At 41.5% G+C, this 12,500-nt stretch overlaps 1 protein-coding gene across 1 annotated transcript in view; it reads left to right on the forward strand.

Annotated features, from left to right (window-relative positions):
- The window catches only part of LOC127629610 (cytoplasmic dynein 2 heavy chain 1), a 143,137-nt gene that overhangs the window by 86,091 nt on the left and 44,546 nt on the right, over nucleotides 1-12,500 (forward strand). The window contains 6 exon segments of the mRNA XM_052106733.1: nucleotides 3,843-3,929; nucleotides 3,995-4,121; nucleotides 4,235-4,376; nucleotides 5,197-5,306; nucleotides 10,437-10,535; nucleotides 10,895-11,018. Of these exon segments, the coding sequence (XP_051962693.1) occupies nucleotides 3,843-3,929; nucleotides 3,995-4,121; nucleotides 4,235-4,376; nucleotides 5,197-5,306; nucleotides 10,437-10,535; nucleotides 10,895-11,018 (689 nt within the window).

The raw sequence follows: 12,500 nt of genomic DNA on the forward strand, positions 1-12,500 counted from the left end.
CACACTCACACACACTCACACTCGCTCACACACACTCACACACACTCACACTCGCTCACACACACTCACACACACTCGCTCACACACACTCACACACACACTCGCTCACACACACTCACACACACACACACACACACACTCGCTCACACACACTCGCTCACACACACTCACACTCGCTCACACTCGCTCACACACACACATGTTGTGTTTCCATGTTTTATGGGGACTTTCCATAGACATAATGGTTTTTATACTGTACAAACTTTATATTCTATCCCTAAACCTAACCCTACCCTAAACCTAACCCTCACAGAAAACTTTCTGCATTTTTACCTTTTCAAAAACATAATTTAGAATGATTTATAAGCTGTTTTCCTCATGGGGACCGACAAAATGTCCCCACAAGGTCAAACATTTCGGGTTTTACTATCCTTATGGGGACATTTGGTCCCCACAAAGTGATAAATACACGCTCACACTCACACACACTCACACTCGCTCACACACACTCACACACACTCACACACACACACACACACTCGCTCACACACACTCACACACACTCACACTCGCTCACACACACTCACACACACTCACACTCGCACACACTCACACTCACTCACACACACACACACTCGCTCACACACACACACACACACTCGCTCACACTCGCTCACACTCGCTCACACACGCTCACACTCGCTCACACACACTCACACACACTCACACACACACACACACACACACAGCATGCGCAGTTTTATGTCCCACTGCTGTATTCAGCTCTCAGAATGGCATGCAATATATGAGCGGTCCACACGAGATACGTCTCAGATGTAGATGCTCGAAAGTTCGGTTAGCTAACATGCATTGAGATCAGAACCGGAGGAGCAGTTCACCAGATTTTGGATGAAAAGCAAATACTGTGAAAAAGCCCACACACACACACACACACACACACACACACACACACACACATTATGAGGTCACTGTCTTCCTAGTGAGTTCCGTCAAAATAAAAGCCCCGTGGTTAGAAAGTTAAGAAATTACGACTGAAATATATTACTATTGTATAATGTATCATTATAATAATTTGTATTCTTATAATATTAAATTATGATAATATTTAAGTTGACTGGGTTTAGAAAAAATAACTGTGTGATTGAAAAGTGAACTGATGTCATATTACAACTCAAATTAACAAAGAAAGTTGGTCTAAATCCATTTAGATAGAATACAAGTTCAGATTACAGATTCTATTCAGATACAAGTTAACATGTGTAAAGAGAACTGGCTTCTTATCTACTGAAGACTTTCACTGCAAATACAGACTATAGAAATACAACGTTTTTCATAATAGGCTACACTTTCTTCTCTATTTTATAAGGAAATAATGTGTAGTTAAACGTTTATGTTTATTTACATACAGTAGAGTACCCCAATCACGTGCTGAGTGACTCCAGCCAGGTCTCCTTAGCAACCAAATTGGCCCGGTTGCTAGGGAGGGTAGAGTCACTTGGGGTAACCTCCTCGTGGTCGCTATAATGTGGTTCTCGCTCTCGGTGGGGCGCGTGGTGAGTTGTGTGTGGATGTCGCGGAGAATAGCGTGAAACCTCCACACGCACTACGTCTCCGCGGTAACGTGCTCAACAAGTCACGGGATGAGATGCGCGGGTTGACGGTCTCAGACGTGGAGGCAACTGAGATTCGTCCTCCGCCGCCCGAATTGAGGCGAGTCACTATGCCACCATGAGGACTTGGAGCGCATTGGGAATTGGGCGTTACAAATTGGGGAGAAGGGAAAAAAAAGAGTACCCCAATCAATTCCACACAGTGGGATATAGATACTGAGAGCTCAGATATCGGAATCAGATAACGAGGGAATTTATTTAATGACGCAATCGAGTCGCTCGCCCTTCACTCTCAAACTACTTATTTATTTGCATATATCTGAAAATGTATTGTTTCTATACATACAGTTTAATCAACTGATTTAAATCAATAATGAAATATTTTTCCATACATTTTATTCAGTTAATTTGTTCCGTCATGAAAGACGTTAAGTACGCTGTCTTGTACCCTTTGTCTTTTTGTCAGATTTTATTTGCTTCAAACCAAAGTTTGTACTGTTGTGATTTATTTTGCAGCTGGTTGGTTTGGTTCATGGTGCACAACTCTTTGATTTTGTGAAATCCCTGTGGGAAAAATACTAAGGATGCACCGAAAGTTTGGCCACCGAAAATTGCATTTTTAATATGAGCCGATATAAATCCCTCCCCACCCCTCAGTGCTCAGGTTTCACTCTCAATCGATTATAATCACGGCGCTGCCAAGCAAAGGCCGATGTCAGCGGTGTGGAAACACTATATAATACTAATAAGCATAACAGACTACACAGTCTGCGTAGGGCACCAACTCCCTAGGAGGGCACCAGAAAGTCCACCGGGTGCCCTTCCTCGCACGTTATACGTTATTCAAGGACCCGAAAGCAGTTGCGAAACACAGACGATCGCTTCACGCACATATTGCGAACGCAACAATCCTCTTGACTACTGAGGCATGAACGAAGATAGCTTTCCATTGCTTGTGCGGACTGCATGTAGATATTTATCTGCCCAAGCACCAGCACACAGAGAGAGAGAGAGAGAGAGAGACTATTCAGTGCAGCGTCTCGTGTTCTTGAAGAGAAACCCTTTTACTTAAATAGAAAGCAGTCCAACTTGCTGTGTATAGCAATTACATTAAAATATGTTTAGCTCTGCAAACGTGTTCTTCACTTGAGGCTTCATCTGTCGTTTACAGTTTGAGTTTGGTTTTAGTTCAGTTACTGCTGTTTTGCACAATCATTTTATATTAAAGTATAAATACGTTTACATAAACAGAATAGAGGTCCTCTGCCGTTCTGTGCTCTGCCTGTTGTTATCATTAAAATGACTTGTTGTCTTTGAAGATGCTAGCCTAGAGATGCTAAGTTCATTATTAACTGCTGTTTTGCATATCATTAGAGTTTTCTAGAACGTCACATTTATTGGATAATTGGTCAAAAAAACTAAAATCTCTTAAATTTGATTGTTAAAGGGTAACTAAACACCTGCTCAGAGTCTGACTCCACCCACTAGAAATATTTGAAAATGCAGGAAAAGTGGGCAGACCCGCGGGATAGAGGAACGAACCGAGTGCGGGTGAGCAACCTGAAGAGGGCAGCACTCAGACGTTTTTACACCATATATTGTAGAATTAAAACACTTTATACACAAATGTCAAAAAAATTACTTGAATCAATGACCAGTACTAATAAAGCCCCATTCTTACAGATCATTAACTAAAAAAGTTGGTTTAGGGTTTAGTTACCCTTTAAAGAACTGAATAAAGAATAATATATTTAATATTGTTATAATATATTTTCTGTCCCATTTCAGTGCGTTAATTTCAATAAAAATGTGATCATTTAATTAATTTGTAGTTTTTCAATTCAGTTTAATTAAATTCATGAAATTAATTAAAAGTATAATATTATAGTTTATATATATATATATATATATATATATATATATATATAAAAACAACTTTTAAAATAGGTATTAAAAAAAAAAAAAAAGTCGTTTTTGGCCAAGTGCGTCCTGAAGTTTCGGTTTCGGCCCAGAATTTTCATTTCGGTGCATCACTAAAAAGTGGGCGGGCACTGTTGCGCTCTATAGTTTCACAAAACATAATTACATAAATAATCACCATTTCAGATTCCAGAAAACTTCCCCGTCTTCCACATGATTCCACACACAGACACACACATAACAGGTACAGATGCTATCTGTGAATGCACTGATGGAAACTGTCTCTTCTAGAAACCTGCGGAAGACAGAGAACCGTAAGAACAGGCTTGAAAAGGAGCTGAACTCCGTTGGAGAGAAAGTTCTTGAGCTGAAAGACAAGTAAGACTCGTTCTCTCTTTAGATTGTGTGTGTGTATGTGAATCTTATCTGCCTCTGTTGCTCAGGTTTCAGTGTCGTACGACTGAAGCAGCTAAGCTGGAGTCAGAGGTGAGCAGAGCGCAAGAGACCATCAGCGCTGCGGAGAAACTTCTGCAACAACTGGACGGAGAACACACACGCTGGAACACACAGGTCAAACCCTTGAGCTCGTACATTGTTGCTTGTGTGTGTATTGGGGTGTAATTGTTTTACATCTACTTCAACAGCTGTTATAAGGTAAGTTTGTAATGTGTGTGTGTGTGTAGGTGGATGAAATCAGCGAGGAGTTGGACACGCTTCCCAAGAGAGCTCAACTATCAGCTGCGTTCATCACATACCTGCCGTCGGCTCCTGAAGACCAGCGACGCACCAGCCTAGACAACTGGATGAACGATTCTGGACTACAGAGTAACACACACACTCATGTTTCGATAGAGACTCAATATGGAGTTAAAATAGTGTCAAAAGTGTACACAAGTCAAATGTGTAAAATAGAGTTTTCACACAATTTCCTTTAAGGAATATTTCAGGTCTAATTGACAGCATTTGTGGCATAATGTTTATTATCACAGAAATGTATTTCGACTTCCCTCCTTTAAATGGAGTAAAAATGGAGGTTACAGTGAGGCAATTACAATGGAAGTCAATGGGGCCAATTTTTAGAGGTTGAAACGTGAAGCTTATAATTTTATAAAAGCACTTACATTAATTCTTCTGTTTATTATTTTAGCTGTGATGTATAAATCATAGTTTTTAAGGTCGATTTAGGGTATATGGGGGTATGTTGTTATGGCAAAAGTTGTAAAATTAGATATAACTTTACACAGAAAAGGTTAGTAAGCGATTTTATTACACTAAAATCATCTTATATTCTTGTGGCTATACTTTAACGTTTACAGATTGACTCTGGCTCCATTCACTTCCATTGTATGTTCCTCACTGCTTTCTCTTTCCCTTTTGAATCTGCTTTCAAATACAAAATCTGTATTGCACTTATGAATCCTGTCAGTATGTACCCACAGAGAAGGAAAAACTCCACACAGGCAGCCCTGCAATCAGACTGACTTTGCTTTCTTCATTAGTAAACAGGAAAACATCAACCAATCAGTGAACTGTTTTATTTCACATAACTTACTGTATGACTGAATGAGTACATTTGGCATTGTTTTAACTCCATTACTACTCATTATTGGCCACGGCTTTTACAGATTTGTTCTCTGATTGGCAGAATTTGATCTCCGTCACTTCCTGTGTTCTGAGAGTGAACAGCTGATCTGGAAGAGTGAAGGTTTGCCATCTGACGACCTGTCAATAGAGAACGCTCTGGTTATTTTACAGGTAACACACACATACACACTGCTCTGTTCATAATGGTCAGTGTTCACTCACTCACTGACTCACTCTCACTCACTCACTCACTCACTCACTCACTCACTCACTGACTCACTCACTCACTCACTCACTGACTCACTGACTCACTCACTCACTGACTCTCACCTACTCTCACACACTCTCACACACTCTCACTCACTCTCACACACTCTCACTCACTCTCACACACTCTCACACACTCTCACACACTCACTCACTGACTCACTCACTCTCACTCACTCTCACTCACTCACTCACTCACACTCACTCAATGACTCACTCACTGATTGACTCACTCACACTCACTCAATGACTCACTCACTGATTGACTCACTCACACTCACTCAATGACTCACTCACTGATTGACTCACTCACTCACTCACTCACACTCACTCAATGACTCACTCACTGATTGACTCACTCACTCACTCACTCACACTCACTCAATGACTCACTCACTGATTGACTCACTCACTCACTCATTGACTCACTCACTCACACACTTTCACTCACTGACTCACTCACTCTCACTCACTCAATGACTCACTCACTGATTGACTCACTCACTCACTCATTGACTCACTCACTCACACACTTTCACTCACTGACTCACTCACTCTCACTCACTCAATGACTCACTCACTGATTGACTCACTCACTCACACTCACTCAATGACTCACTCACTGATTGACTCACTCACTCACTCACTCACACTCACTCAATGACTCACTCACTGATTGACTCACTCACACTCACTCAATGACTCACTCACTGATTGACTCACTCACACTCACTCAATGACTCACTCACTGATTGACTCACTCACTCACTCACTCACACTCACTCAATGACTCACTCACTGATTGACTCACTCACTCACTCACTCACACTCACTCAATGACTCACTCACTGATTGACTCACTCACTCACTCATTGACTCACTCACTCACACACTTTCACTCACTGACTCACTCACTCTCACTCACTCAATGACTCACTCACTGATTGACTCACTCACTCACTCATTGACTCACTCACTCACACACTTTCACTCACTGACTCACTCACTCTCACTCACTCAATGACTCACTCACTGATTGACTCACTCACTCACACTCACTCAATGACTCACTCACTGATTGACTCACTCACTCACTCACTCACACTCACTCAATGACTCACTCACTGATTGACTCACTCACACTCACTCAATGACTCACTCACTGATTGACTCACTCACACTCACTCAATGACTCACTCACTGATTGACTCACTCACTCACTCACTCACACTCACTCAATGACTCACTCACTGATTGACTCACTCACTCACTCATTGACTCACTCACTCACACTTTCACTCACTGACTCACTCACTCTCACTCACTCAATGACTCACTCACTGATTGACTCACTCACTCACTCATTGACTCACTCACTCACACACTTTCACTCACTGACTCACTCACTCTCACTCACTCACTGACTCACTCACTGATTGACTCACTCACTCACACTCACTCAATGACTCACTCACTGATTGACTCACTCACTCACTCACACTCACTCAATGACTCACTCACTGATTGACTCACTCACTCACTCAATGACTCACTCACTGATTGACTCACTCACTCACTCATTGACTCACTCACTCACACACTTTCACTCACTGACTCACTCACTCACTCACTGACTCATTCACTGACTCACTCACTCACTGACTCACTCACACACTCTCACTCACTGACTCACTTACTCACTCACACACTCTCACTCACTGACTCACCCATTCTCTCACTCATTCACTCACTCACTTACTCATTCACTGACTGACTCACTCATGGACTCACACACTCTCACTCACTGGCTCACTCACTCACACACTCTCAATCACTGACTCACCCATTCTCTCACTCATTCACTCACTCACTTACTCATTCACTGACTCATTCACTGACTGACTCACTCACTGACTCACTCACTCACACTCTCACTCACTGACTCACTCACTCACTCTCTGACTCATTCACTGACTCACACACTCACTGACTCACCCATTCACTCACTCACTGACTCACCCATTCACTCACTCACTCACACACTCTCACTCACTGACTCACTCACTTATTCACTCACTGACTCACTCACTGATTCACTCACTGATTCACTGACTCACTCAGTCACACACTCTCACTCACTCACTCTCTGACTCATTCACTGACTCACACACTCACTGACTCACCCATTCACTCACTCATTCACTGACTCACCCATTCACTCACTGACTGACTCACTCACTGACTCACCCATTCACTCACTCACTGACTCATTCACTCACTCACTCACTCACTGACTCACTCACTCACTGACTCATTCACTGACTCATTCACTCACTCACTGACTCACTCACTGACTCACTCACTCACTGACTCACTCACTGACTCATTCACTCACTCATTCACTCACTGACTCACTCACTGACTCATTCACTCACTCACTCACTCACTGACTCACTCACTCACTCACTCTCTCACTTGTTTGTCCCTCATGTTGGCATCAGATTAATGAATTATGATCACGGGTAAGATCATACACATAATTGCATCTTAAATGTGACTTCCCATATTGGATTATACAATCGCCCAATCCTTACTCATTCCTATCCCAACCCTTAAGGCCTGCTCACACCAAGAGTGATGTGACAAAGTGGTTTCACACAGAGCGTGACCGCGATAAGTTGGCATAGCTGAACGAAAACAAATCATGCTCTGATCATTCACAAACTTTAACACAAGATGAAGCCAATGTCTAAAATGTAATGTGAAATGGAATAGAGCTTATATCTTATTCACCAAGCAAAACAAAGGTTGGCATACACCATCAAAAACTAGGGATGGCACTGATCCGATACCTAGATCAGTGCCGGACCTTCAAAATAAAAGCAACTGAAATGTATTACCAGGGTATAGCCAATTTATTTTAACTAGAAATTACAATAAAAACAAATTGGGTTAAAAATGTACTGTGTGATTGAAAAGTGGATTGATATACGAGAGAGAGAGAGAGATCTGAAAACAAGTCCAGATACAAGTGTGTAAAGAGAACTGACTTCTTTTCTACTGAAGTCTTTCACTGGAATGCTGCAGACTAGTTAACAATAAAGTTTTGCACATGCTCTTATATAATTGCTTTTTGCATTCCTATTTTATAATGAAATCATGTATTGTTAGAGGCTTTCTTTACACAAAGAGTACTCCCAATCAGTTCCACACAGTGAATTATAGTTGTTCTAAAGTCATTAAGAAAAAACAACACTACTAAAAATAGTGTCATTCCATCCCTATTAAAAACATAAAGATTTGCTTTTTTACAGGGATATTTTTTAGCAGTTTGTCCCCAAATTCAGTGAGTTAGATACATAGAATGCATGATATCATCTCTCACACCCTAACACACACACACACACACACACACACACACACACACACACACACACACTATATATATATATATATATATAGTTATAAGCCACAACATTAAAACCCCCCTCATGCTGCCAAAACAGTGCCAACCCATATCTCAGATTAGCATTCTGAGATGCTATTCTTCTCAACACAATTGTACAGAGTGGTTATCTGAGTTACCGTACTCTGTTAATTTACTCCGAAAATTCTATAGACTGTTGTGTATTGTGTTGTGATGGAAACGCCTTGTTGATGAGAGAGGTCAACAGAGAATGGTCAGACTGGTTTGAAGGGATAAAGTCTACGGTAACTCAGATAACCGCTCTGTACAATTGTGATGAGAAGAATAGCGTGTTAGAATGCTAATCTGAGATGCGGGTTGGTGCTGTTTTGGCGGCATGAGGGGGGGTCTGCACAATATTAGGCAGGTGGTTTTAATGTTGTGGGTGATCGGTCTACGTGCCGGGTCTCTATTGCACTTTTCCGCTGCACGTTACGGTTCATCTCGACTCGCTTTACTTTTCTGAGCATGCATTTCCACTACAGTTTAGTGCCGCATCAACGTGGGCGGGATTATAGGCTGATCGTCATAGTTGCGCCACCTCTACTGCCGTGACATCATCTTAAACATGACACAAACATTACTGACCATAAACAATAACACGAGCGCTAGCTGTTAGCTGCTAGCTCATTGTGCTGCATAAAGCAGTTGTTGCATGGTGATTTTACACAAGTGTAACAGTTAAATTGGGCTGGTTGTTTTAGAAGCTTCCAGTAGCTGCTCAACTAAATAAAGTGAAGCTTTCAAGCCGAGTATAGAGTTAACGTAACAAAACGTACCATCCTCCATCATGGCTGCGTCCAGGGCACTCTCCGTCCCATTGATCGCCGGTCTAGATAGCGTCCTTTTGGTCGAATCACTTCCACTTTAACTTGATGGTTCTGTAGTCACTTTTACGTGTTTTTTTTTTTACATTTCCCTTCACTGTTGGGAGGTCCGGTGGTAGCCTTGTGTCCCAACATCCGAGACACTTCCTGAAAGACATTTTGTTTCATTCGTCGCTAACGAGAGGAACATCTGCACCTCGTTTATTGACCACGGCCATTTCTTTTTACAATTCTAAAGTCGCGTGAACAAATGATACTGCTATCGCTGTTTGCTAACATTAAAACTAGCGGGTTGATGTCACGTGATGGAAATCCAGTGACGCCGGTAGTGACGATTCTCCCTGACCAATCAGTGATCTTCAGGGTTTTGACGTCACATTTAGTATCAGCTCGGAGTTGTACCGTGCAGTGGAAAAGCCCCATAAAAGACAGAGTATGTAATAATGTTTTGTAAAACACAACCAAGTTTCAAATGGCAACTTAACAGAAGTCAAGTCCAAATTGACCCCTATTTACATTATTAATAAATGTCCCTGGTTGTGCTGTGCTACAGTAGATTCATCAGAAGTTTGTTTACTTCTAAATAACTTGCTCTGCTTCAGAAACCACTTTTCTTTTCTGCTGGGGAAAAATAATAAAACCAATAAAATCGCAGCAAGCGATCTAGTCCCACAGTGCATTAATTCTGTCACATTTAAAAGTTAAAAGCATATTGAATGTCATTTCCTGTTGTCTATCTAGAGCGCTTCTTGTCCGTTCTTGATCGATCCGTCCTCTCGTGCTACAGAGTGGTTGCGAACTCATCTTAAAGCACACCGTCTGGAGGTCATAAACCAACAGGTGAACACACTTACACATTCACACGGGCGATATATACGGCATCATGTGCTTTCAGAGTGAAAATGTAAAACTGCAGAATTGTACCTTGATGTCACATGATCTCACTACATTGCATGTGCAACTCTGTGCAACTCTGTGGCTTCCAGTTATCAGTATTTATTTTGCATTTGTTGTGCAATTTCGTATCAAATGTCGCCGCAGTTTGATCAAATAATGAGCCAATATGTGCCAATATATGTCATAATGAGCCAATCTATATGCTAGAAAAATGAGTATGCTCTTCTGAACATTCACAAGCTCAGAACCTGCTGAAATGACACATGTTTGCTTGACATGATCTGATTGGTTCTGTGTCTCAGGACGCTAACTTTATGACCGTGTTAGAGTTAGCTGTGCGCTTCGGAAAAACTCTGATCGTTCAGGAGATGGACGGCGTGGAACCCGTTCTGTACCCACTACTACGGCGAGATCTCATCGCTCAGGGTGAGTACACAGAGTGTGTGTATGTGTGTGTGTGTGTGTGTGTGTGTGTCTCTCTGCAGCTGCCTTTGTGCACCTGTGCAGGTGTGTATTAAGTGGTGTTAATGCAGGGACAGCTTATTTTACCCTGTCTTAAGTTCATTGTAATGAAAATAATGTTGCATTGCAAAAAATGTTGAAGGAATAGTTCAGCCAAAAACTAAAATTCATGCCATCCCAGATGTGCATGACTTTCTTATTTCTGCAGAACACAAATTAAGATTTTTGGACGAATATCTCCGCTCTATAGGTCCATACATTACAAGTGAATGGTGACCAAAACTAAGTAAGGCAGCATATAAGTAATCCAGTGGTGAAATCCATGTCTTCAGAAGTGATATGATAGGTGTGGGTGAGAAACAGATCAATATTTAAGCCCTTTTTTACTATAAATCTACTTTTAAACAGCCCTTGTATGTGTTCTTCTCTCCTAAGGGTTCTTCTTTTGTTGTTGGTGATTCACATTTTTCATGCATATTGCCACCTACTGGGCAGAGCTGAGAATTTATAGTAACTCTGTTACTCACCCACACCTATCATATCGCTTCTGAAGACATGGATTTCACCACTAAAGTCATTTCTATTACTTTTATGCTGCCTTTACATGCTTTTTGGAGCTTTAACTTTTTGGTCCCCATTCACTTGCATTGTAAGGACCATCTGAGCTGAGATATTCCTCTAAAAATCTTCTTCTGTGTTCAGCAGAAGAAAGAAAGTCGTACACATCTGGGATGGCATGAGGGGGAGTAAATGATGAGAGAATTTCATTTTGGGCTGAACTGTTCCCTTTAATGGTCCTACAAATAGGCTTATTTAGATTTTGAGTAGAAATAATAATAATAGTTTTGTGCCGAGGAGCTCTAGTCATTACTGTTTTAGCGAGGACAGAAAAATGAATTGACGCTTGAAATTGTCACATCACACAGGTTTAGAACATGGCATTAGATGCTTGTCTCGCGCGCACACACAGTTCCTTGCCTGCAGTGTGTTTATCCTCATCCCAGCTGTGTGTACGATATAAGACCCGCAGGCTTCTCTAAAGCCCTCTCCATATGCTCCATATGTGTGTGTGTGTGTGTGTGTGTGTGTGAGATAAGGTTGAGTGTATGGGGTGCCAGGGGTAAGTAGATAAACAGAGTTTTTTCTGCAGTTGAATGAAGAGAGAAAAAGAGGGATGAAACACAATCTGGCAACCCCTGCAAACCCCACTTTCATACAAGAAGGGATTTCACATTAATCTGGCACACAGGACTGCATTAATTCTAGTCTCAAAATGGCAAACTGCAGGGTTCCCTTGATCATGAAAAAACCTGGAAATAACTCACATTTAGAAATGGACTGGAGAAGTCGTGTTCAGTGGAAAAGGAACATTCGAAATAACTCACATAAATTAATTCATTTTTCTGTGTGTGTGTGTGTCTGTATCTGTGTGTGTCTGTATCTGTG

This window comes from Xyrauchen texanus, chromosome 36 (assembly GCF_025860055.1).
Source record: "Xyrauchen texanus isolate HMW12.3.18 chromosome 36, RBS_HiC_50CHRs, whole genome shotgun sequence".
Classification (NCBI taxonomy): Eukaryota; Metazoa; Chordata; class Actinopteri; order Cypriniformes; family Catostomidae; genus Xyrauchen; species Xyrauchen texanus.